Below are 19,372 nucleotides of genomic sequence, written 5' to 3'. Positions count from 1 at the left end.
AAGTTAAACCGGGCTACCGTCTTAAAACCAACTGGATGGCCACCATTCCCATAACCCGGCTAGGATCAAGCCAATTTGACTTTGTTCTAAAATACTCGAGTAGGACGGGCGGCGCGGCATAGGTACAAGCAACTCCTGCTACCACAATCAAGACGTGATTGTGACAGGATCGTTCTCCTCATCCTCGCATCTGGCATTTAGTATTGTGTCTTGCGATGAGTAGAATGAACAAGAATAGGCTATGCAAGGCCCTATCTCAAACAATGACAAGCAATAACAGGATGAGGGAGGGAAGTTGCAGGAAAGTGATGTATTATGTGACAGGGGTACCAAGGGGGGGAAGGTGGGTTTATGCATTCGAGCCGAGCCGGGGTTTCCGACTTGATGGTTGGAGCGATGTAACTTAACTGCAATAAAAAAGGGCGTTAACGATTTAGGGTTCTACTGCAATGACCAATCTCCAGACCGTGTAGGCTCTGACCGGGACCAATCCATCTGCACCAGAAATTGAATGGCTGGGGTCGAGACCCCGCAGATTTAAGCAAGCCGAAACCCTAATTTCCACCACGTCACTGTGTCGTTTTCAGGTAATTCATTCCTCTCATATCTGACATGTGATGACTTCTTTTCGCTCGCTGGATGCGGGCAACTGCCCCGGGGTTAGAGTGATTACATGGTCAAAGTCGGCGCACGTTTGCAAATTGCCCTAAAATCACTCTGTCCTCGGCTACGCACCCCTGTTTCAGGTGGAGATTTGAATTGTGTAGTGGCGATCCGGCATTGAGACTTTGATCTCCCGCACCCGCACAGACTTCGGTAGCAAACAAGGAAAAACCCAAAAAGCCTTGTGGCTTGCCGGTAACCCTCTCTAGGCCCTGCGATATGATGCCAGACGCCCGCAGAGAGGATTTTCGCCACCAAGCCACATCACTTCGGGTACTGAGTCATGCTGACGCGAGGCTTTCCTCGGACCAGGGAGCTCCCCCGAGTTGTCAGTATTTTATATTGCGTAGGTACGTACTTGTAGAGATAACGTTGCTTTTTCAGTATGTATATATCCAGTGGTCCAATCCGGCGGTGTGGAAGCCAGGCTTGTCAACACTCAATAACGCCGCCACGCTGAACAAGTACGAGTCCTGGTAGTCAAGAGCGTCAGGCACGCGTTCCAGTTGCGGCTTCAGAAGAAGCAATGCATGCGAAACGTCACCCCAACCTTCCTAACATATCCATCACTACGACCCTCTTGATGTTGAAACAACACATCAATAACCCGCGAAACCACATCCAACTTTAAGAGTGCTTTATTCTGCGACACCATCCAAGCCAGTGATTAGAATCGAAATGAGTCCACGCGAGTCTCCCCCGTCAGATGCTCTCGACGACATCAGGACTAGGGTTGTTATAGTTACTGTTGTCTGCCTTTTTATTGCAATGGCCAGTGCTGCTTTGCGCCTTTATGTCCGGGTAGCTATAGTCAAGAAAGTCGGGTATGATGACTGGGCTGCGGCAATAACTTCTGTATGTTTCTTGCAGTGAAGCCCTCTATGATTGTGTGGCTTATCCCAAAACTTATGGCCGTGTGAACAGGTCTTGCTTCTCGGGTCCGGCATCACGGCGGCTTTAGGTATGCATAGCTAGAGTTGCTCTCGTCATCGGGTGCTAACCTTGCATAAGCTACTAGGTATGGCCTTGGTCGACACATACATGACCTCGACAGAGAGGGTATTAAGACGTGGTGGAAGGTGAGAGACTCATTTTTGATCTATAAGTGTTAACGGTCTGACATGCAAGATCATTATCTTTGCGATAGTCACGTATCAGCTCGCCATTGCCACGGCCAAGGTAGCATTTCTCTTGCAATACAGGCGCTGCTTCCCATTGCCTACGTTACAGAGGGTATGCGATATCCTCCTTTCATTCGTGTCCCTCTGGGGACTCGCATCTGCACTCACCGTTATATTCACTTGCATCCCGGTCTCCCTCGACTGGGCTAGACTGCCGCCTCTTCAATGCATGGACAGGCTTGTCTTTTGGTTTCTTAACGCAACTATCAACATCGTTACAGATATCATCATCTATTGCTTGCCTTTTCCACTCCTGAAAACGTTACCCGTCCAGAAGTTTCAGAAGATGGCATTGATTTCCCTCTTCTCTATGGGCTTCTTGTAAGCCATCTGGCTCCGATCCTCCAACGTTCAACTAAATTGCTCTTCCAAGTACCTGTGCCATCTCCGTCATCCGGATCTTCACATTGCGTAAGTCCACAACGAACTCAGATCCTACCTGGAACACGGCTATGCCGGCTATCTGGTCAGTAGTCGAGTTGTCCTGTGCTGTCGTCTGTCTATGTGTGCCGACCTTGCGTCCCTTGATACGCTCACGTACCACCTTGCCGCGGACATGGACAGTTTCAAGGGAAAACGGCTTAAGACGGAACTGCGGTTGGAGCCATATCGATATCTTGGAACAAGGGCAAGAGTTAGCATCGACAGAAGGACCCGAGGGACACGGTTCACACACTCCGGCCAGAGGGTCGCCAGTGGATAACGAGATTGGGAATAGGGGGGCTGGGACCTTGCTTGCTACCGGCCTGACTCTCTGTGAACCACCCCCAGTCAAATCTCGGCCATAGTTGGAATTTCATCTTTGCTGGTAATAATACTGGAAACAGGGAATGGGTTACAGTCATCCAGGCGATCAATACGGAAGGCTGGCCGATCCAGCCGTTCATCGTGGTTGCGGGTCAATATCACCTCGCCAGCTGGTACCAAGAAAGCAACCTCCCGGGCGATTGGGCTATCACCACGACTCAAAGTGGCTGGACCGATAACGAGACAGGTCTCGAGTGGCTGAAGCACTTCAACCAGCATATAATCAAGATATCTGTTGGTCACTGTCGTCTTCTGATCCTTGACGGGCATGAAAGTCACCATTCAGTCGACTTCGAGACATATTGCGAGGAAAACAAGATCATCACGCTTTGCATGCCGCCTCATTCGTCTCACCTACTTCAGCCTCTTGACGTTGGGTGCTTTAGGCCGCTAAGAAAGGCATACGGTCGAGAGATTGAGCATTTGATCAGATGCTCCGTCACCCACATTTCGAAGACCGAATTCTTCCTAGCCTTTTATGCCGCCTTTCAAGCCGCAATGACAGAAAGCAATATCAGGGGAGGTTTGAGAGGGGCTGGACTTTTTTCCTCTAACCCAGAAAATGTGCTTCCAAAGCTTGATGTGCAGCTACGGACTCCAACACCGGTCGAGGAGGAGGCTAGCCTCCCCGACCCTTGGGCCCCAAAGACCCCAAAGACCGTCCTTGAGGCTAGCTCTCAGTCTGAATACCTTGAAGACGAGTCACAAGGCACCAGAGCAGCTCCCCGGCATCTATTCTAGAGGCACTTAGGTCATTTTCTAAGGAAACTAAGGCAATAATGCATCAGATGGCATTATTGAAGTCTGAGAACCAGTGTGACGGGACAAGGGCACAAACATGGTCGAGTGCGACTTGGGCAAAATGATTGTTTATAAGGGGAGAAAGAGATTCCTAAGGGGCGGCCAATACATGGGCACCTAGGTGCCCAAATAAAGTGGCGGCGAGACAACACCACCCCGAAAATTATCACCAGAACCATATTTGGCCACTTTCCGGGGCCAATTGACCCTATATATAGGAAAAACTAGATGCCATATATGACTTGCAAGTCTCGCAGGTCTGAATAAGGAGAACTTGACTTGATTTGGCTTGCCAACTTGACTTGCTAGATTTGGCTTATTAGGAACGTTGTTAAAAGTACCTGAAGGGACGACAAGAGCTGAAAATTGTGTTCGAGGGCGTAGGGCAAGTAGATAGAGAGCTTTAGTAAAGCTTTCACTAAGACTCGCGCATTTCATCTCAACCCTAACCCGATCCTAGGGACTGATTATAATTGAACTTAAAAATAGAGCTTAAAGCTAAGAATAACTGTAATTAAACACCTAGTTATATAAACTCATACCTAACCTTAAAGACGAGCCGTCTTAGAAGACTTCCAGGCATATGAAAACGGCACAAGAGGACTAACCAGTCGGTAAGGCTTGATAATAATCTTTACATTGTCCCCAGGAATCTGCGGCCAGATAACCTGCTCAACATTATTCCTACGGTCAAACGACCCAGCTGCAGTGTTGTCGAATTCTTGTTGACCCTGGTTTCCATGTCTTTCTCTGTCTCCTGCTTTGACCACGAGATTGAGACCATTAGACAATGCTGCACCGGGAACATCGGCATATGTCATGGTTAGCTTCAGTGTCAGACTATTGCGGACGGATGGAGGGACAGGAATCTCAGTGACAAAAGGCTTTTCGGACTCTTCATTGATAACACCAATGCCGTAACCAGAAGAAGTGTCGGTGGGGTTAACCATTGCGATGCTGTCCGCGACATTGACGCGGCTAGTGATGTTGTACAGGGTGTACAACCGTGTTGTACGTACGTACGTACAAAAAGAAAATGTACGTACGTGTACTGCGTACGTACGATAGGACCCATAATGTTCCTAACAGGGTAATTTATGGGTCCCATCGTACAAGTACGGAGCTGTACAAAATCTCTGCAATTCTCTCCTCTATGAGGGTATCGTCAAAAAGATGCCGCCCATCAAAGCTGACGCTGCCTTCGTTTGGCGACAGTTTATCGACCTTGGCCGCTCTAACTGTAAGAAAAGTAAGCGATACAGATGCCGTCACTGCCAGAAGGAGTTTGCAGCGACCTCTGTTGGAAGGCCGAAAGAGCACCTCGCTGCGTGTGACAAATGGCAAGCTAAGCAGCGACAAGAGCGCCAAGCTCGAGATAACGCCGGCTATCTTCCCTCATATTCTGAAGCTGTACAAAAGAAGATAACGGAGGTCGGAATTCAGCGTATCTCTCAGGACGAGAGCCGCAGTTTCGCCTATGATGCCGCCGCTGCTGTAATCGCCGGCGGTCGCCCCTTCAGCCTCTTCGAGAGCCGTCGTTGGCGTTATTTCTTCACTCGTATCAAGCCTGGCTGGAAGCCTCCCAGTCGCGCCGTTATCACAAGAATTCTTCCCGACTTCTATCAGGAAATCTATGAGGAGGTTTTCAAACGTATTACCAGCTCGGAATGGTTCAACATCATATTTGACGCCTCCGATAATGTCTCGGGCCACAGGATCGTTAATATCTCGGTACAGGTACCAGACGGCCCGGCCTTCTACTGGAAAACACTTGACACGGGAGACGAACAGCACACGGCAGAGAACTGGGTGCGGTTGATCTCTCCAGGATAAATTCTATCTGTACGGATGCCGAAAATACGATGCGCTCTGTACACGACCTGCTAGGGGGATTCCCAGAGCCCTCACACATCAACTTCTCTCTGTGCGATTCTCACGGCCTTCAGCTTCTGATTAAAGATATTCTTCTTCTTCCCTTCTTCGAGGATCTCTTTAACAACGTCAGCACCCTGCTCGTGTTCTTCTCACGGTCTAAATTACAATTACAAAGATTGAGAATGTGCCAGCGCACAAGGTTGAACGGAGTAACTCGCGCGCTGATCAGAAGGTACCGGTGAATTGTTAGCTGCGACTGAGAGAGAAATCGATATGCTAACCTGCTCGTTCCGAACAGTATAATTACGCGCTGGGGTTCCTAGTACAATTCTTTCTTCTCCCTCCTCCGTTCTCGAGATCCTGCCAGAGACTGGTCTGTTCGAAAAGATGTACGGGATGAGTTGCGATCTCAAGATTGCCCCGTTCTCCTGCCCGAAGCGGTTCGGATCATCAAAGACAACAGCTTCTGGCTAGAACTCGAGGCTGCGATCGCCGTGCTGAAACCGGTGAACGACTTTCAACACGTTTCTGAGGCTGATGGGGCAAACGTTGTAAGTCGCTGGCTGCAAATCAAAAGCAAATGGGCTGAGATGGGAGAAGCTGATCAGTTTCCTGATATTCCGTGGGACGATATTGACGCTATATTCAAAGCTAGGCTTGATAAGCAAACGTACGATATACATTGGATCGCTGATGCCCTCCGGCCTGATACAACAGGTCCAAACTCGAAACTTCCGCCTAGCATCTTTGCACGCGTACAAGAATATTTGCAGAAACAGCTGGAAAATGACGACGAGTATCACCGTGCCCTCTTCGAATTCACACACTTCCGAATGCGTACAGGCGGCCCAGACGGCTTATTCAATAAGCACAGCGCTGTATACGACGATGGCTTCAGGCCAGCAATGGCGTGGCAGTGCCTCCTCAACCAGGGCTCGATTCTGGCTAGAGTAGCTGCGAAGGTAATGAACACGCTTGCAAACTCCGTACCTTCAGAACGAAGTTTCTCTGCTATCAGTTTCATACACACGAAAGCTCGAAATCGCCTTACGCCCATGCACGCGGACATGCAGGCCTTCATTTTTATGAATGATCGCGTATTAGATCGCCTTAAGGATCAGAAGTACGCGCATAAAAAGCGCTGGGCGGATCTTGAGGAGAAGGACTGGCTGGAACTTGAAGATTCGTACCTCGAGTTGTTTGTGAATGCGCAGGGCAAGAAGGTCTGGATGGATGGTGTGATGGCCTCTGTCAATGGAGATTTCGAGTGGGAAGGTGTCTTGCAGTCGACAGGTGATATATTGGGGTTGGTACTAAAGTGGACTTAGTGGTTGGAGACTAGAGTGACAGGAGACCAGGACCGTATGAATGCTCGTACTCAACTATTGCCTAAAAAGGAAGGAGGAAATTGTATGGTACAATTTTGTACGTATAGAAAAGTTGTACGTACGTACAGCTACCCAAAATACAGTACGTACGTACGTACGTGTAACGTACATGATAAGCGAGTGTCTCAGACAAGCGAGTGTCTCACTATACTGTGCTACCTAAAAACAGCTTACCCTATCTCCTAAGAGCCCAACAGGCTGCAATCCGTACCCCCCAAAGCCTACATACAGCAGCGTCGCTGCTGCCGCGCCTCCCACTGACCATGACCGTCTGACCCACAGACAACAACAACAACAACAACATGGACGCCGACAAACAGATCCACCTCATCGCCAAGGGCAACAGACGACTATCGCCCCACCCCGACAAGATCTCCGTGTCTTTATCCGTCTAGAAGCCGGAGCTCCGGCCAGGGCCCACAGTAGCTATGCCATCCGGACTCTGATTCGGGAGAAGCTCGGCGCTGTCTCAGACAAGATCCGGCAGGTGTTCCAGGTCAGATCGGGATGGGCCGTTCTGGCTGCCGACTCGGCAACACGCGACTTTCTGGTAGAAAAGCAAGCTGAGTGGGCCACTGAACTGGGAGCTACAGCAGTAGAAACGAACAAGGAATGGTTCACCTATGTGGTCTCAGACGTTCCCGCAAGGCTGACTGACTTTTACGGTAATGAGGTGGATAGTGACAGCGTCGTTAGCGACGAGATAGAAATCCAGACTGGGATCAAGCCCATTGATGTACGTACCGGAAGACAATTCTCGGATAACCCCTTGACCAAGGCCCTGCTCGTGTCCTTTCTGAAGCCCACAAAAAGATTCTGGTCTCTTTTCGGCAGTAGCGCAGCTAGACTTGTTGACAAAACCGACCGACCTAGACAATGTGAGAAGTGCTGGGGCCACCATTTTGCCCGCAACTGTCACAGACAGCCAGTTTGCCGACGCTGTGGTGAGACTAACCATCTTGTAGACGATTGCATCGCACGAGAACAGTGCATCAACTGCTTAGGCCCCCACCAGGCCAACTTCCGTAGGTGCCCAGCTCGGCCAAAGACAGTGCACGGCGTGCTCCGCCGACTCACTAAAGAGCAACGAAAGCATGTCCGGACCGTAGGTGCGGAGACATACCGACAACGACATCGAGAACGGCATCTGGAATCGCATCAGGAAACGCAGCAGGGCATGGCTGAGCGACGAAGCGTGGATGTCACATCACAAGAACAGCCTAACCATCGTGCTCCCAGCCCAGCTGTATCAGGAGCACCCTCGTGCATCATGGTGGCCACGACCCCTCATGCTGGCTATGAAGCAGAGGAAGAACCCGAACAGCCCAGACCAGGCTCACCGCGAAAGCGCCGAATCGTACTCATCACTCGTCCTCATGACCGGGAATAGATATTCTCAAACACGAAAGAACGACAGGAAGCCGCTCAAGATCTTCCAGGCCAACGTCGGCAAGATCCCTCCGGCCCACGACTGCGCCCTGGCGCTGGCCGACTCGGAACGATATGACGTTGTGCTCTTGCAAGAGCCGTGGACGGCTCACACAGAGACCCGCTGTCTAACCAAGACTCACCCTGCATACGACACATTCACGCCGGTCGACATGTGGAATAGCAACGATACTCGGCCTAGAGTGATGACATATGTCCGGCGAGACCCCAGACTCCTTGCCGACCAAATTCGGCCCTTCCAGACCCGAGACATTCTCTGGCTCGCGATCAACGGCATGACCATAGTCAACTTCTATCGTCAGAATGACGAGAGGGACGCCCTAGACACGCTATTTCAATGGTCTGTCCCGGAACGTTGCCTCGTAGCTGGCGATTTCAATGCCAGACATCGTAGCTGGCAAACAGGCCAAACTACGAACCGGGGCCAAGAGATAGCAGGATGGGCGTCTGAGAATGACCTCAGCCTTCTCAACACTTTAGATATCCCAACAAACCCGTACGGCAACACAATCGATCTTGCCTTTACTAACCTACCACTTGCTGAAGCTATCGTCGAGGACCATCTCGCCACCAGCTCTGACCACTTCACGCTCAGCCTGACTTTCCCAGACGTCAGATCGACTCCGGTGCAGCCAGGCAAGATTCGAGTGACGACGGAAGACGAGCTTAAACGATTCGTCGAGATCGTAGAGCTTGGCGCTACAGGAATACCCCTGACAGATTCGACCCCCGAGGAGCTGGACGAGCTCGCCTCTTCACTTGTGAGTCTACTAACATCAGCAGCAAAAGCGTCTGGGAGGCCCGCACGGAAAGGCGGACGTCCGGCTCCCTGGTGGACGGAGGAGTGCGCCGACGCCGCGGCTGCTTTTCGAGCCATCAGAAGAAGCTACCTGCTCGGCTTCAACCAGGACGTTCAGATCGCCAAAAGAGGCTTTCATCGTGTGGTCCGTCGGGCCAAGAGGCGCTATTGGCGCAACCTCATCGATGGCTTCTCCAGCAGTAGTGATGTTTTCAAAGCTGTCCGGTGGCTAAAGTCCCCAGGAGCCTTCCAGCCACCACCTCTACAGGTCGATAACGTCGTGTACGAAAGCCAGATGGATAAAGCCAACGCACTCCGACAGGCCACGCTTGAACGAAGAACTGCGGAGGACGACATCGCAAACGCATGGACGCCAGTATTCCCACCTAGATCGATCCCATTCTCTCCCGAAATCTCTCTGGAGGAGGCGCAATATGCGACTTGTCACACAGGCAATACATCCCCAGGGTCAGACAACATCACAGTCAAACTTCTTGAAGCAGTATGGCATACCATCGGTACACACGTCCGTCGTCTCTTCGAAAGATGCCTTACCATAGGCCATCATCCAAAACCATTCAAGGAGGCGGAGGTGGTCATGATCGCGAAACCGGGACGGAGAGACCTCACAGAGCCACGAGCATGGCGACCCATCTCACTGCTCTCCTGTCTCGGTAAGGGACTAGAACGACTGATCGCGCGCCGCCTAGCCTGGGCAGCCGTTCACTACAGCGTCCTTCATCCGCAGCAAGCTGGGGCGCTCCCCAAGAGGTCGGCAACAGACTTGGTAACTGCTCTGGTCCATGATATTGAAGAAGCGTTTGCACGCAAGAAGGTGGCGACTCTAGTCACAATGGACGTCCAAGGTGCTTTCGACACCGTCATGCGCAACAGGCTCGTCCTGCGTCTTCGTGAGCAAGGCTGGCCTAATCATCTGGCTCGCTGGGCCGGCTCCTTCATGGGCGGCCGGTCGGCGCGTGTCAGATACCAAGACACAGTCACGCCCTCTTCTCCCCTTCAGTGCGGCCTCCCTCAGGGGTCGCCGGTATCGCCAATCCTCTTTCTGCTTTACACTGAGCCAATCTATCGATTAGGGAACCCTCAGGGTCGCTTCGGCTATGCAGACGACACGGCCATCCTGTCCATAGGCGACACAGTAGACGAGACTTCTGCCATGGCATCTAGTTCCATCGCCGAGATGGTGCAATGGGGCGCGGAGAATGGCGTGTCCTTCGACACGAAGAAGACCGAAGTCATGCACTTCTCCCGCAGCAAACTCAGGACTGCGCCGGCAGTACGCCACGGCGATGTCGAGAAATACCCTGAACCAGCTCTACGCTGGCTTGGTATCTGGTTGGATAGCAGACTATCTTTCCGACTTCATGTCGAAAAGTGGGCGGCCAAAGCAAAGGCAGTGGCTTATCATTTGCGGGGGCTCACCAACACGGTACACGGCCCTCTACCGAGCGCCGTGCGAGGCGCCGTCAGAGCATGTGTCGAGCCAGTGCTGCTCCACGGCTCAGAGGCGTGGTACCCGGGCAAGACCAGGCCGCGGTGGACCCATCCTACGAAAGATCTACCATCGAGTAACCAGCATCTCGTGCAAATAATGACAAAAGCCATGAAACAGGCTATGAAGGCCATTCTTCCCGTCTGGAAGACGACACCCATCACCGTCCTCCACAGAGAAAGCGGGATACCACCAGTGGATCAATTGCTTGACGCGAGGCGACTTAGGTTCTCCGCACGACTCAAATCGCTGGATGAGGCTCATCCTCTGGCGATCCGAACGCGCCCGCCCCGACAGCCTACTTACCACGACCTCATCAAACGAAGATATCAAATACCGGCAGAGAGCAGCTTCAGGACGCGCCTTCGACGTGCAAACGAACTCTTTGCACCCTGCACGCGGCCGAAACTCGTCTATCGATGCTTCCATCAAGAACAGATGCCTCCACTGCAGACAGCGTCTAAAGAGAAATCGGCTGACGCCTTTTCCCGCTGGGTCGAGTCTCTCGACCCGCTCACCTTGGTCGTATACTCGGATGGCTCTTTGTCCGCGGAACGCGTTGCCAGCTACGGCTTCACCATTCATCAGGACAATATTCCCATCTTTGACGGATCAGGTCGCCTTGGGCCTGCTGAGGTCTTCGACGCTGAAGCCACTGGAGCATTAGAGGGCTTAAAAGCCGCCCTGAACCTGCGAGAATCAGCGTCCCAAAACATATTCATCTGCCTAGACAACCTCGCGGCTGCCACATGCCTGCGAGGTACTCCATCCGACTCCTCTCAAGACGTCTTCCTCGAGTTCCAGGCTTTAGCGGCATCGCATGGAGCCACACAGGTTCGTTGGGTGCCAGGACACACTAACATCCCCGGCAACGAACAGGCCGACAAACTGGCAAAAGCAGCATCGTCGCTACCCGAGCCCGAAGGTGCTCAACCGACACTGGCTTACCTCCGAAGGATTGCAAGACAACAACCGAAAGAAGCATTCGAAGCATGGTGGTCTACCTCCGCTCCTGAGCAGTACAAGAGACTTGATCTCAAGGCGACCACAGGCTGCCCGCCGGAGCTCTCGCTCCCGCGCGCAGCCTTGCACCATCTGCTGGCAGCGAGATCCCTCCATGGGGACTTTGCTGCGTATCACGAGAGATTCGACCACAACGACGCACGCCTGGTCTGCTCATGTGGCCGACGCAAAGCACCGGATCACATCTTCTACTGCAGAAAAGTACCGCTGCGTTATCGGATGAGGCTTGCACCCTCACCGAATACGGCAGTGAACCTTGCAATAGGAAGAGACTTCACCAATTTTATCGACCTGTCCAAGGACAGCGCGTTCTTTGGAAAGATTTGCCCTCGTTAGTAGGCGACGATGACTTGAGAAGCACTCGCGACTCTCCTTCCCTCTCTATCTTCCACACATTTCTTTTGTTACCTTTTCTTCCTCTCTTACCTGTTCTCGGCCAGATGAAGGGCGCTAGCACGCCCTCTATCTGACCGTGACCACTTGAAGGCAGCCCTGAGGCTACCGCGCCCAGAGGCTCACGATCGCCTAACAACGGGCTTACCTTGCGGCTGTCGTTCATCAGCCGCGCCTGATCATCCCGCTGACGGGTAACAGGCTCGATAAGATGCGCCATTTGTGCCGTTGATATGCTGGATAGTGTGTGGTCTATCGACGCGTCTGCAGAATTGGATTTCGAGAGGAAGTCATAGTATTCTGTAATTAGTGTGTAGATAGGTCCCAATTTCTCTAGCTCAGCACGTCCTGTGCCCCAGTAGGGGACTTTCGGGGCCTACGGCCCCCCGGACGAAAAATATACATAACATAACATAACATATTCTCCGACCTATGCTGCCTAGGATGCTACTGAGTATGTCGTTCTGATTCTTAGTGCGGTTTATCTAACAGTTATAGGAACATTACTACGCAGTTTGTAAGAGATGCCGGATATTTCAGTGGAACTTACCAGGCCAATGGACAATTTTATCAGATAAACGGATATTTTGCTTGAGCACATTGCCTGGCACTTAGTTCAATCGAAACACATCGAAAGAAATCTTGCCCGCCATCCCTTTTTCGGTTCAAGCCTTTCTATAAGGCGGTTGTAGTCTTCTAAATTGTTCATAGCTGCTGTTTTATGCCAACCACTCCTGTCTCGCCTCTCGCGGCAGATCCATATCTTATCGTTTGGACAGGAGAAACTGCATATTGATGTAATTTGTCGAATTATTACCACGACTGCGAACAGAGTGATCCTGCCCAACAATGACCTGCTCATTTACAAGATTGTCTTAACAGCGAGAGTAGAATACTATTTCGACAGACCATTTTCTCAGCTATCACAAAAAGACAAGATTAGAGCATAAGTCATAGTAGCAATGGATTAATCAATTCAAGTCCTACCCTCGATATTTAAATCGTTTTGTTGTCGAGAGGCACACTTCTAACCTATTCTAGTTGCGAGGCGGATTCGCTGGAAAACCTTAGGATTATGGGATTGGACATGTAAAAAGGAGAAATGATACCTATGACTGGACATGTAGGGGAAAACGTCCTCATTGCCCGCCAGTCTAAATATGTGTATTTGCTTAAGAATATGCTAATACAGTGCTCTTCTTGGTGTACATGGCCACCATATCCCTCCGCCACAAGCCTACAATGCTGTCCGTCCACCCAATACCATTGGGTCCCGTCCCGCCTCCTGAAGGATCTCCTTCACCCGAGCATATTGTCCTGTGTCCTCTCTCTCCCACCTCCCACCATTTGGAAAAACTACTTTCCGTAACCTATTGACCCAAGGTACCAATGGCTGATAATAGGAAGTGAAATTCTCCTCCGCGGTTTTGATGAAGTCACCTTCGTGGGAAACTTGCCCTTTCTTCAAGTTTGCCAATTCTCCCGTATCAACATAATTCCACTTATCAAATTCTAGAACGACTCTGGCCTCGTCTGCCCCATTGTAGTGGATGCATATCCAGAATAGCACCCAGAAGAATGACTCGAGATCATGCATAAAAGAATGTTGCTCACCCAGGAGCGCCCCAATTGCCATGAAAGCCCGTGTTCCGGTCTTCCCCTTTGCTCCTGAGGCAGCCTCTCGCGACTCTTTGATAGCCAGGTCAAGGTCAATCAAGAAGGAAGGCCAGGAGGGGTTATCATCATCCTCGTTGATCATGAGATTGTTGACCGAGATGTCTCTGTGAAGGAAGCCTGCCTTATGCAAAGACTCATGTCCTTCGATGCACCGCTCGAACGCAGCAAGTAGAGCCGACCGAGAGCTCGCCTTGTAGATAGGCATCCCGTAGTCTCGGAGAATGACACGCCGATGTACCCGATTTGGTAGTGAACTGGCGGCCTTCGTTGAAGACACGGAACAAGATCGCTTGCTAGAAGGAAGAGGAGCGCCAACTTGGCTAGATGACCGCTTTCTGCTGGCACTGGCGCTGCTGCGACCCTCTCTTGATGTGCCTGATGCGATGTTGTTCCGCCGCATTGGCCGTCCCGGACGGTAGTTTGCAGCTTGCGTCATGTCCAGCCCTCTCCGAACATTATTCCGGATGTCATCATCTTCCTCGTGAATTTGGACCGTCTCATGGTGATAGTACCGGGCCACGTTAACGACACCCTTGTTTGTCGCCTCGCGTAGCAGTTCGCCTTCTTCATCTCGTTCCGGATATTGCCACGAATCCTTAATGACAAGCAGCATTTCTGGCTGTCCTTCGGGGTGGGCTTTCCAACATGTCGTCGCTCGACCAGCTATGCAAGGCGCCCGCTGCATTGCCTCGTCGATGATGATCCGCTCTGTCGAACCATTCCGATTAACCTCGATGAAGCGCTCCCCGTTTGCCGTCATAATCGTCGGGTCGAATCCTAGCTGCTCCTCGTTCATCCAGAGAAAGCCAAGTATCGTGGACACAAACTGACGCCCATCTTTGTTAATGTCGAACTGCTCCGATGCGATGCCCCCAAGCCGGTCAAATGCCCATACCCTCATGAGGGACCCGCAGATGGTAAAGCCCAAGACGAAGCGACGGTCATTCTGCGCAGCCAGCACCTCCCTCGCGTACCTCCCCAGATCAAGCCACGCCATCGAGGCCTTGTCGGCGGATGGGTTGCTCTTCAGCTCTCCAGGCACCAAGATCTGCGACCAGTGGCACCGCGAGTCTTTCCCAGCCTTCGCATCCTTGACGAAACCGACGTCCAGCTTGCGCTCTCCGGTGGAACCTTGTATTGGCTTGTTGGGCTGGGCAAGAGGCCGTCGTCGGTGTTGATGCGTCGAGATTGACCCGTGGCTGTCTACGAATTCCGTTAGCTTGTCGCTGAAGTCGGCAAACCAGCTCAGCACGTCGTCCTGGTTCGCGTTCTCGGGCCATCCCTTCCAACCGTCCGCAAAGAGTGGATCGCTGCCTTCGACGCACTGGTCAAAGAACGCCTGGGAGGCTGCGTCAAGGCCGGCCACACCTCCAAAGTATGCGTCATGAAAGCGACGGAGCCCGACATACATAGACCCAAGTTCCTCTTTCAGCACGTCGTCTACGTATTTGCGATGTTCGGACGAGTTTGCGAAGCTGCTTGTATTGCGCAGCCATGGGGTCTGTTGGAGGGAAGAAGCTATCGGTCGGGGAGGCGGGGTAGACTCGACGACAACGTCATAGGCTCGATCCCAGATAAGGGCATCGGGTTCGCTAGCGAGGGCTGATTTCAGGAGAGGTTTGACGCGGTCGAAGTCAAAGTCGTCGGAGGCGGCAGCGGAAATGAGTCTGAGGAGATCGCTTCGGAGGGTGCCACGACCGTTATTTGTGGGGAGCAGACCCGAGGCTGTATGGCTTTGTAGAGTGAAAAGGAGAGGGAGCGTGAGATTTCGAAGATCTATAGGCTAGTTAGAGCAGTGCTGCAACAAAGTTTGGTCGCCACACCTTCTTGTTCAAGTTCTTCTAGAGCATCAGGAGTGGAGGAGAAACCCGCGCCTTTACATATCGAATCGAAAGACGCACGAAAGGTATCAAGACCATTTCCAATAGGGTTGTTCTCAATGGCCTTGGACTGCGATTCATTTCTCATGGCGGATGGGAGACGTTCAGAAAGACAAGAGCGAAAGTCGCGTTTCTGGCCAGCGACTAGACCACAATCGACGGCAAATCTTTGATCCGCCAGAGTTAGTCAGCACGTCAGCAGAAATGAAACGGCTCTTTGCCCTTGAGTTGACCGCTAAACCCTGGTTAGCTAGAGGCTTGAGTGCTAAGTCCCAAACAGGCTAGTGCGTTCGCAGGAACTGCGTTCCGATGGGGGAGTTTAATTTCGCGTCGCAATGCACATGTTCTGGTCCGTGCACGCTAGACGTCTATCTCGAATGATCGAGTAACACCGAGCCATCCAAACCTCATCGTCACTTCCAAACACCAAGGATATGAACCTTTCCGCATTCTTCATGGCAGAAATTAAGCACTTGCGGTCCTCATAGAGCTCCTCCATGGACCTGAGCTGCATCTCTGTTGTTTGCGGCGTCTGATGACGGTTACCAGTGTTCGTCTTGTATTCCACCCACCCAAACTTCAGCAACCCATGATTGTTGAAATTTATGTTCTCTACAGCGTGATAAATATAAGAGAAAACGGTCAGCTGGTTCATTCTGGCTTGCTCCACACTGGCTCTACTTACCAAATCTCTTGCATCATCTTAGCGACGGATAACACTTTCTCATCAGTATCCTCCCATAGAAATGCTTCTTTCATCATGAACCAGAGCATTCGTATAACCATCGTTGCCGCCAGTATATCTGATTCCTTCCTTTTCCTGGCCGGATAGAATTCGCTTCCCCGCTCGTCGATGTGCGGCGTCACCGTGCAAGCACCGAATGTCAATGCCAGTAGAAGCATCATATCACATAGCGGATCACCCAAGCAGTCGATCAAACAGCTGTAGGCCTGATTCAGGTGTCGGACCGCCATCGGATCTGTCCTGGTGTAATTGTTCCCTAGTTTGCCGAACCCTTCCTGGATCATATGGGGCGCTTCTTAAGGGTACCTCGTAACCTACATCGATCCTTCTCTTCCTGTCAATCTTCTATCGCTAAGAAACACAATAACCCAATATCACAGTTGAAGTGAATACAAATATCGGCCACCTTTTCAATGCTTCTTCTTGAGAGCAGCCCAGTGGCTTGCTAAGTGGTTTGAGAAATGACTAGGGCGCTTATAGAGCTTCCTCTTAGACTCAATACAGAAAGGACATACGTAATTGCCAGGCTGTATCCGTAGCCCATCGATTCCAAGACTGAGGTTGTTATCATGCTGATACTTTTCTAAACATGCGATCAGATCCTCAGGAAGTTTCTTGTACCAGTCACCCTTTGGGCGAGTGACTTCGAGCTCGCAGGAAGTCTGTGCATTACATCCATCATGTGAGTCAGATGTTGGTGCTCCAGGGCTGTTTAAGCGACGCTGCTCAGTTGCTATGCTGGCAGATGACCCTCGAGTATGGAACGAGTCATCGCTCTGGACCTGAGCGGGAAGAGCAGGTGCATATTGGGCAGTTGATATTTGATTGAACGATGCTCGAACATCTGGTGATTTACTGGCAAGTTTGGTCGTCAATGGTCGAGTACACAGTGACGGTGATAGTGACGGCGGTGATGGTGCATTGACGGCTAACTGGGACAATCGAGCGGGAAAAGAAGACGGCTGATTATTTAGAGTTGGCGTTTGACCGGGAGGTTCGTGCGACGGAGGACTGTTCACTCCCTGCTTAAGCATGGAGCTGATCGGTGGCAATACAATAGTAGTTCTGGAGGCTTCGAAGTTATACGGAGCTCTTATTTGACTTAGACGTGGGTGGTCCGCATTACATGGCATACCGCCAACGGCGTCTGATGCGTCATTGTTGCTCTGAACCACGCTTGGAGCTTGTTGTGCTTGTTGTCGCTCTTCTGTTGTTGAATTTGCAGCATCGATGATGGGTCGATTGCTGTGAGGACGACCCATCTCGGCTTGGGCATGTTGCTCCAGAGCGTAGAGCAGGGCCGGTTGCGCAGAGTCTGTTGATGAAGCGTGTGGGATAGATGGACTTGATGGAAAAGGCTCTGTTGCATAGATTTCTGGCGTTTTACGTGGATTTGACATTAGGTTCATAGGAAGCAACTCTCTTGAAGGCGGAGGCGGTGGGCATATAGCAAGGCCAGAGGCTTGCTCTGACACAGATAATCCAAATAACCCAGCTCCCATATTTTTCTCAGGGGTAGCGGTCCTGTTTGCTCTCTCATTGCAATGTGGTCTTAACAAACCAGCGTCCTGACAAACTTCTTGTGTCGTATTTGAAAGTGCGGCAGTATTTATAGGCTCAAAGATGTCACAAGGTTCATCAAGCTGTCGTCCCGGCCCATGAGAAGATGTCGCAATGTTTTCCAGGTTCAGTCGATGCTGTTGTCCCTCATCGCTACGAAGATCGGGTAACGATTGTTGTTGAATGGGGGGGTCATGCAGGGCGACGTGATCTAAAGGTAATACTGGTTGAGTTGCGGGTAGAGAACTGGGTTCCTCTTGATCCTGGTCAGGAGCTGCCATCTGAGGACTGCGATGTTGAAGAGGAACTGTACATAGTAAGCGATCCAGTTCATCAAGGGAGTATATTACCAAATTACCTTTCAGAGGCGTGGGCGGATAGCTGTTGGCCTCTATTGATGACTGTTCTGTCGCGTCAGGTGCCTCAGACTTTGACCTGTCTACTTCTCGTTCTGGCGAACGTTTTTCTGCCCGAGTCTTAAGAAACTTGCGAACCGACCGTATGTGAGGAACAAGTGAGTTCTTGTTGTTCGCATCGAACTGCCTCAAATCTCTTGCAGAGACCCAGCCGACGGCGCTCTTGGCGGGAAAGTCTTGGCCATCAAAGTACATTACGGGGAACTCTCGCTCCATGACCAGAGGCTCGCCGTCGTTAAATCCCTCCGCCCAGGATAAGCCATCTTGCTTATCGCAGTAGCACCTAGGGAGAACCTCTGCTAAGCCAAGACTTTCTATCGAACCCGGAATGCCGACACTTTCGAGATCTTGCATCGGAAGTAGGAGTACAGCGAACCAGTCCTTGGACTTTTCCCAAAATGCGAGATAGATGCTGCCGGCATCCGGGTTTGTGATACCATCCAGGACCACCTAATGGATAACCCCACCTAATGGATAACCAAAATTTCGTTCCTCCCATACAAAATCCAAATTTTCAATCGCACCATATTCGACCAGCAATTAAGGTAATTGCAAACTAAGACCAGTACTATATTGTTTTTTCCATAGAATTTTCATATCGGCTTAAATTTTCCTCGCTCCGGCTCTTGTCCTGGTCCTCTGGCCCTTTGAAATTTTTCGCATTTCACCTCATGTACCCTAGGCGACTCCATCCACTCAAGCCGAATTTTCACCTAATTTAATCGACGGAACTCCCTCCGCAATGGTTCGCCGTAATTATACCGAAGATGACGTAGCTGAGGCTATATTAGATACCACTGATAGAGGCCTCTCACAGAATGGGGCGGCTCAGAAACGTGGAGTGCCTCAGTCGACCCTTTCTGGAAGACTTTCCGGTCAAGCGAGCAGGAATGAACGTATCCAGGCCCACCAGCGTATTCCAAAGAGCCAGGAGGAGACGCTTATTCGTTGGGTGCTGCGACAAGAGTCTCTGGGATATGCTCCCTCGCACAGCCAACTCCGCGCCTGCGTCGAGGCCATCCTCAAACAACAAGGCGATAACAAGCCTCTGGGTAAGCACTGGACTACGAGATTCGTCAAACGTCACCTAGAACTATCTACCAAGCTTGGAAAACGTCAGGAAGCCGCCAGGTTTGATGGATTTACCCCGAAGGCGGTCAATTGGTACTTCGATATCCGGGAGGATGAGTACGGCTGGATCAAGC

The 19,372-nt window shown here is 51.3% G+C and overlaps 4 protein-coding genes across 4 annotated transcripts; 1 reads left to right on the top strand and 3 right to left on the bottom strand.

Annotated features, from left to right (window-relative positions):
* Positions 1 to 1,356: 1,356 nt before the first annotated feature.
* BKA55DRAFT_472472 (uncharacterized protein) lies at positions 1,357 to 2,374 on the top strand (the record flags this gene model as incomplete). The annotated part of the gene is made up of 5 exons (XM_046186149.1): positions 1,357 to 1,518; positions 1,588 to 1,624; positions 1,675 to 1,742; positions 1,792 to 2,165; positions 2,218 to 2,374. Coding segments are annotated over 5 exons (798 nt in total), but the record flags the coding sequence as incomplete, so codon positions are not given.
* Positions 2,375 to 3,323: 949 nt separating this feature from the next.
* BKA55DRAFT_679798 (uncharacterized protein) lies at positions 3,324 to 4,402 on the bottom strand (the record flags this gene model as incomplete). Its single annotated transcript, XM_046198188.1, has 2 exons — positions 3,324 to 3,908; positions 4,061 to 4,402. The coding sequence occupies 2 exons, from the start codon at positions 4,400 to 4,402 to the stop codon at positions 3,570 to 3,572; spliced, it is 681 nt and encodes a 226-aa protein (XP_046044133.1). The 3' UTR covers positions 3,324 to 3,569.
* An 8,724-nt stretch (positions 4,403 to 13,126) lies between these two features.
* On the bottom strand, positions 13,127 to 15,534 carry BKA55DRAFT_695303 (uncharacterized protein; the record flags this gene model as incomplete). The annotated part of the gene is made up of 2 exons (XM_046200139.1): positions 13,127 to 15,342; positions 15,390 to 15,534. 2 exons carry the CDS (start codon positions 15,532 to 15,534, stop codon positions 13,127 to 13,129), a joined length of 2,361 nt encoding a protein of 786 aa, XP_046044132.1.
* Positions 15,535 to 15,765: 231 nt separating this feature from the next.
* On the bottom strand, positions 15,766 to 18,362 carry BKA55DRAFT_598026 (uncharacterized protein; the record flags this gene model as incomplete). The annotated part of the gene is made up of 4 exons (XM_046196158.1): positions 15,766 to 16,056; positions 16,158 to 16,466; positions 16,707 to 18,058; positions 18,110 to 18,362. 4 exons carry the CDS (start codon positions 18,360 to 18,362, stop codon positions 15,766 to 15,768), a joined length of 2,205 nt encoding a protein of 734 aa, XP_046044131.1.
* Between the last annotated feature and the right edge of the window lie 1,010 nt (positions 18,363 to 19,372).

This window comes from Fusarium redolens (genome assembly GCF_020744475.1).
Source record: "Fusarium redolens strain MPI-CAGE-AT-0023 chromosome Unknown BKA55scaffold_18, whole genome shotgun sequence".
NCBI classification, from domain to species: Eukaryota; Fungi; Ascomycota; class Sordariomycetes; order Hypocreales; family Nectriaceae; genus Fusarium; species Fusarium redolens.
This window is presented reverse-complemented; position numbering and strand designations above follow the sequence as displayed.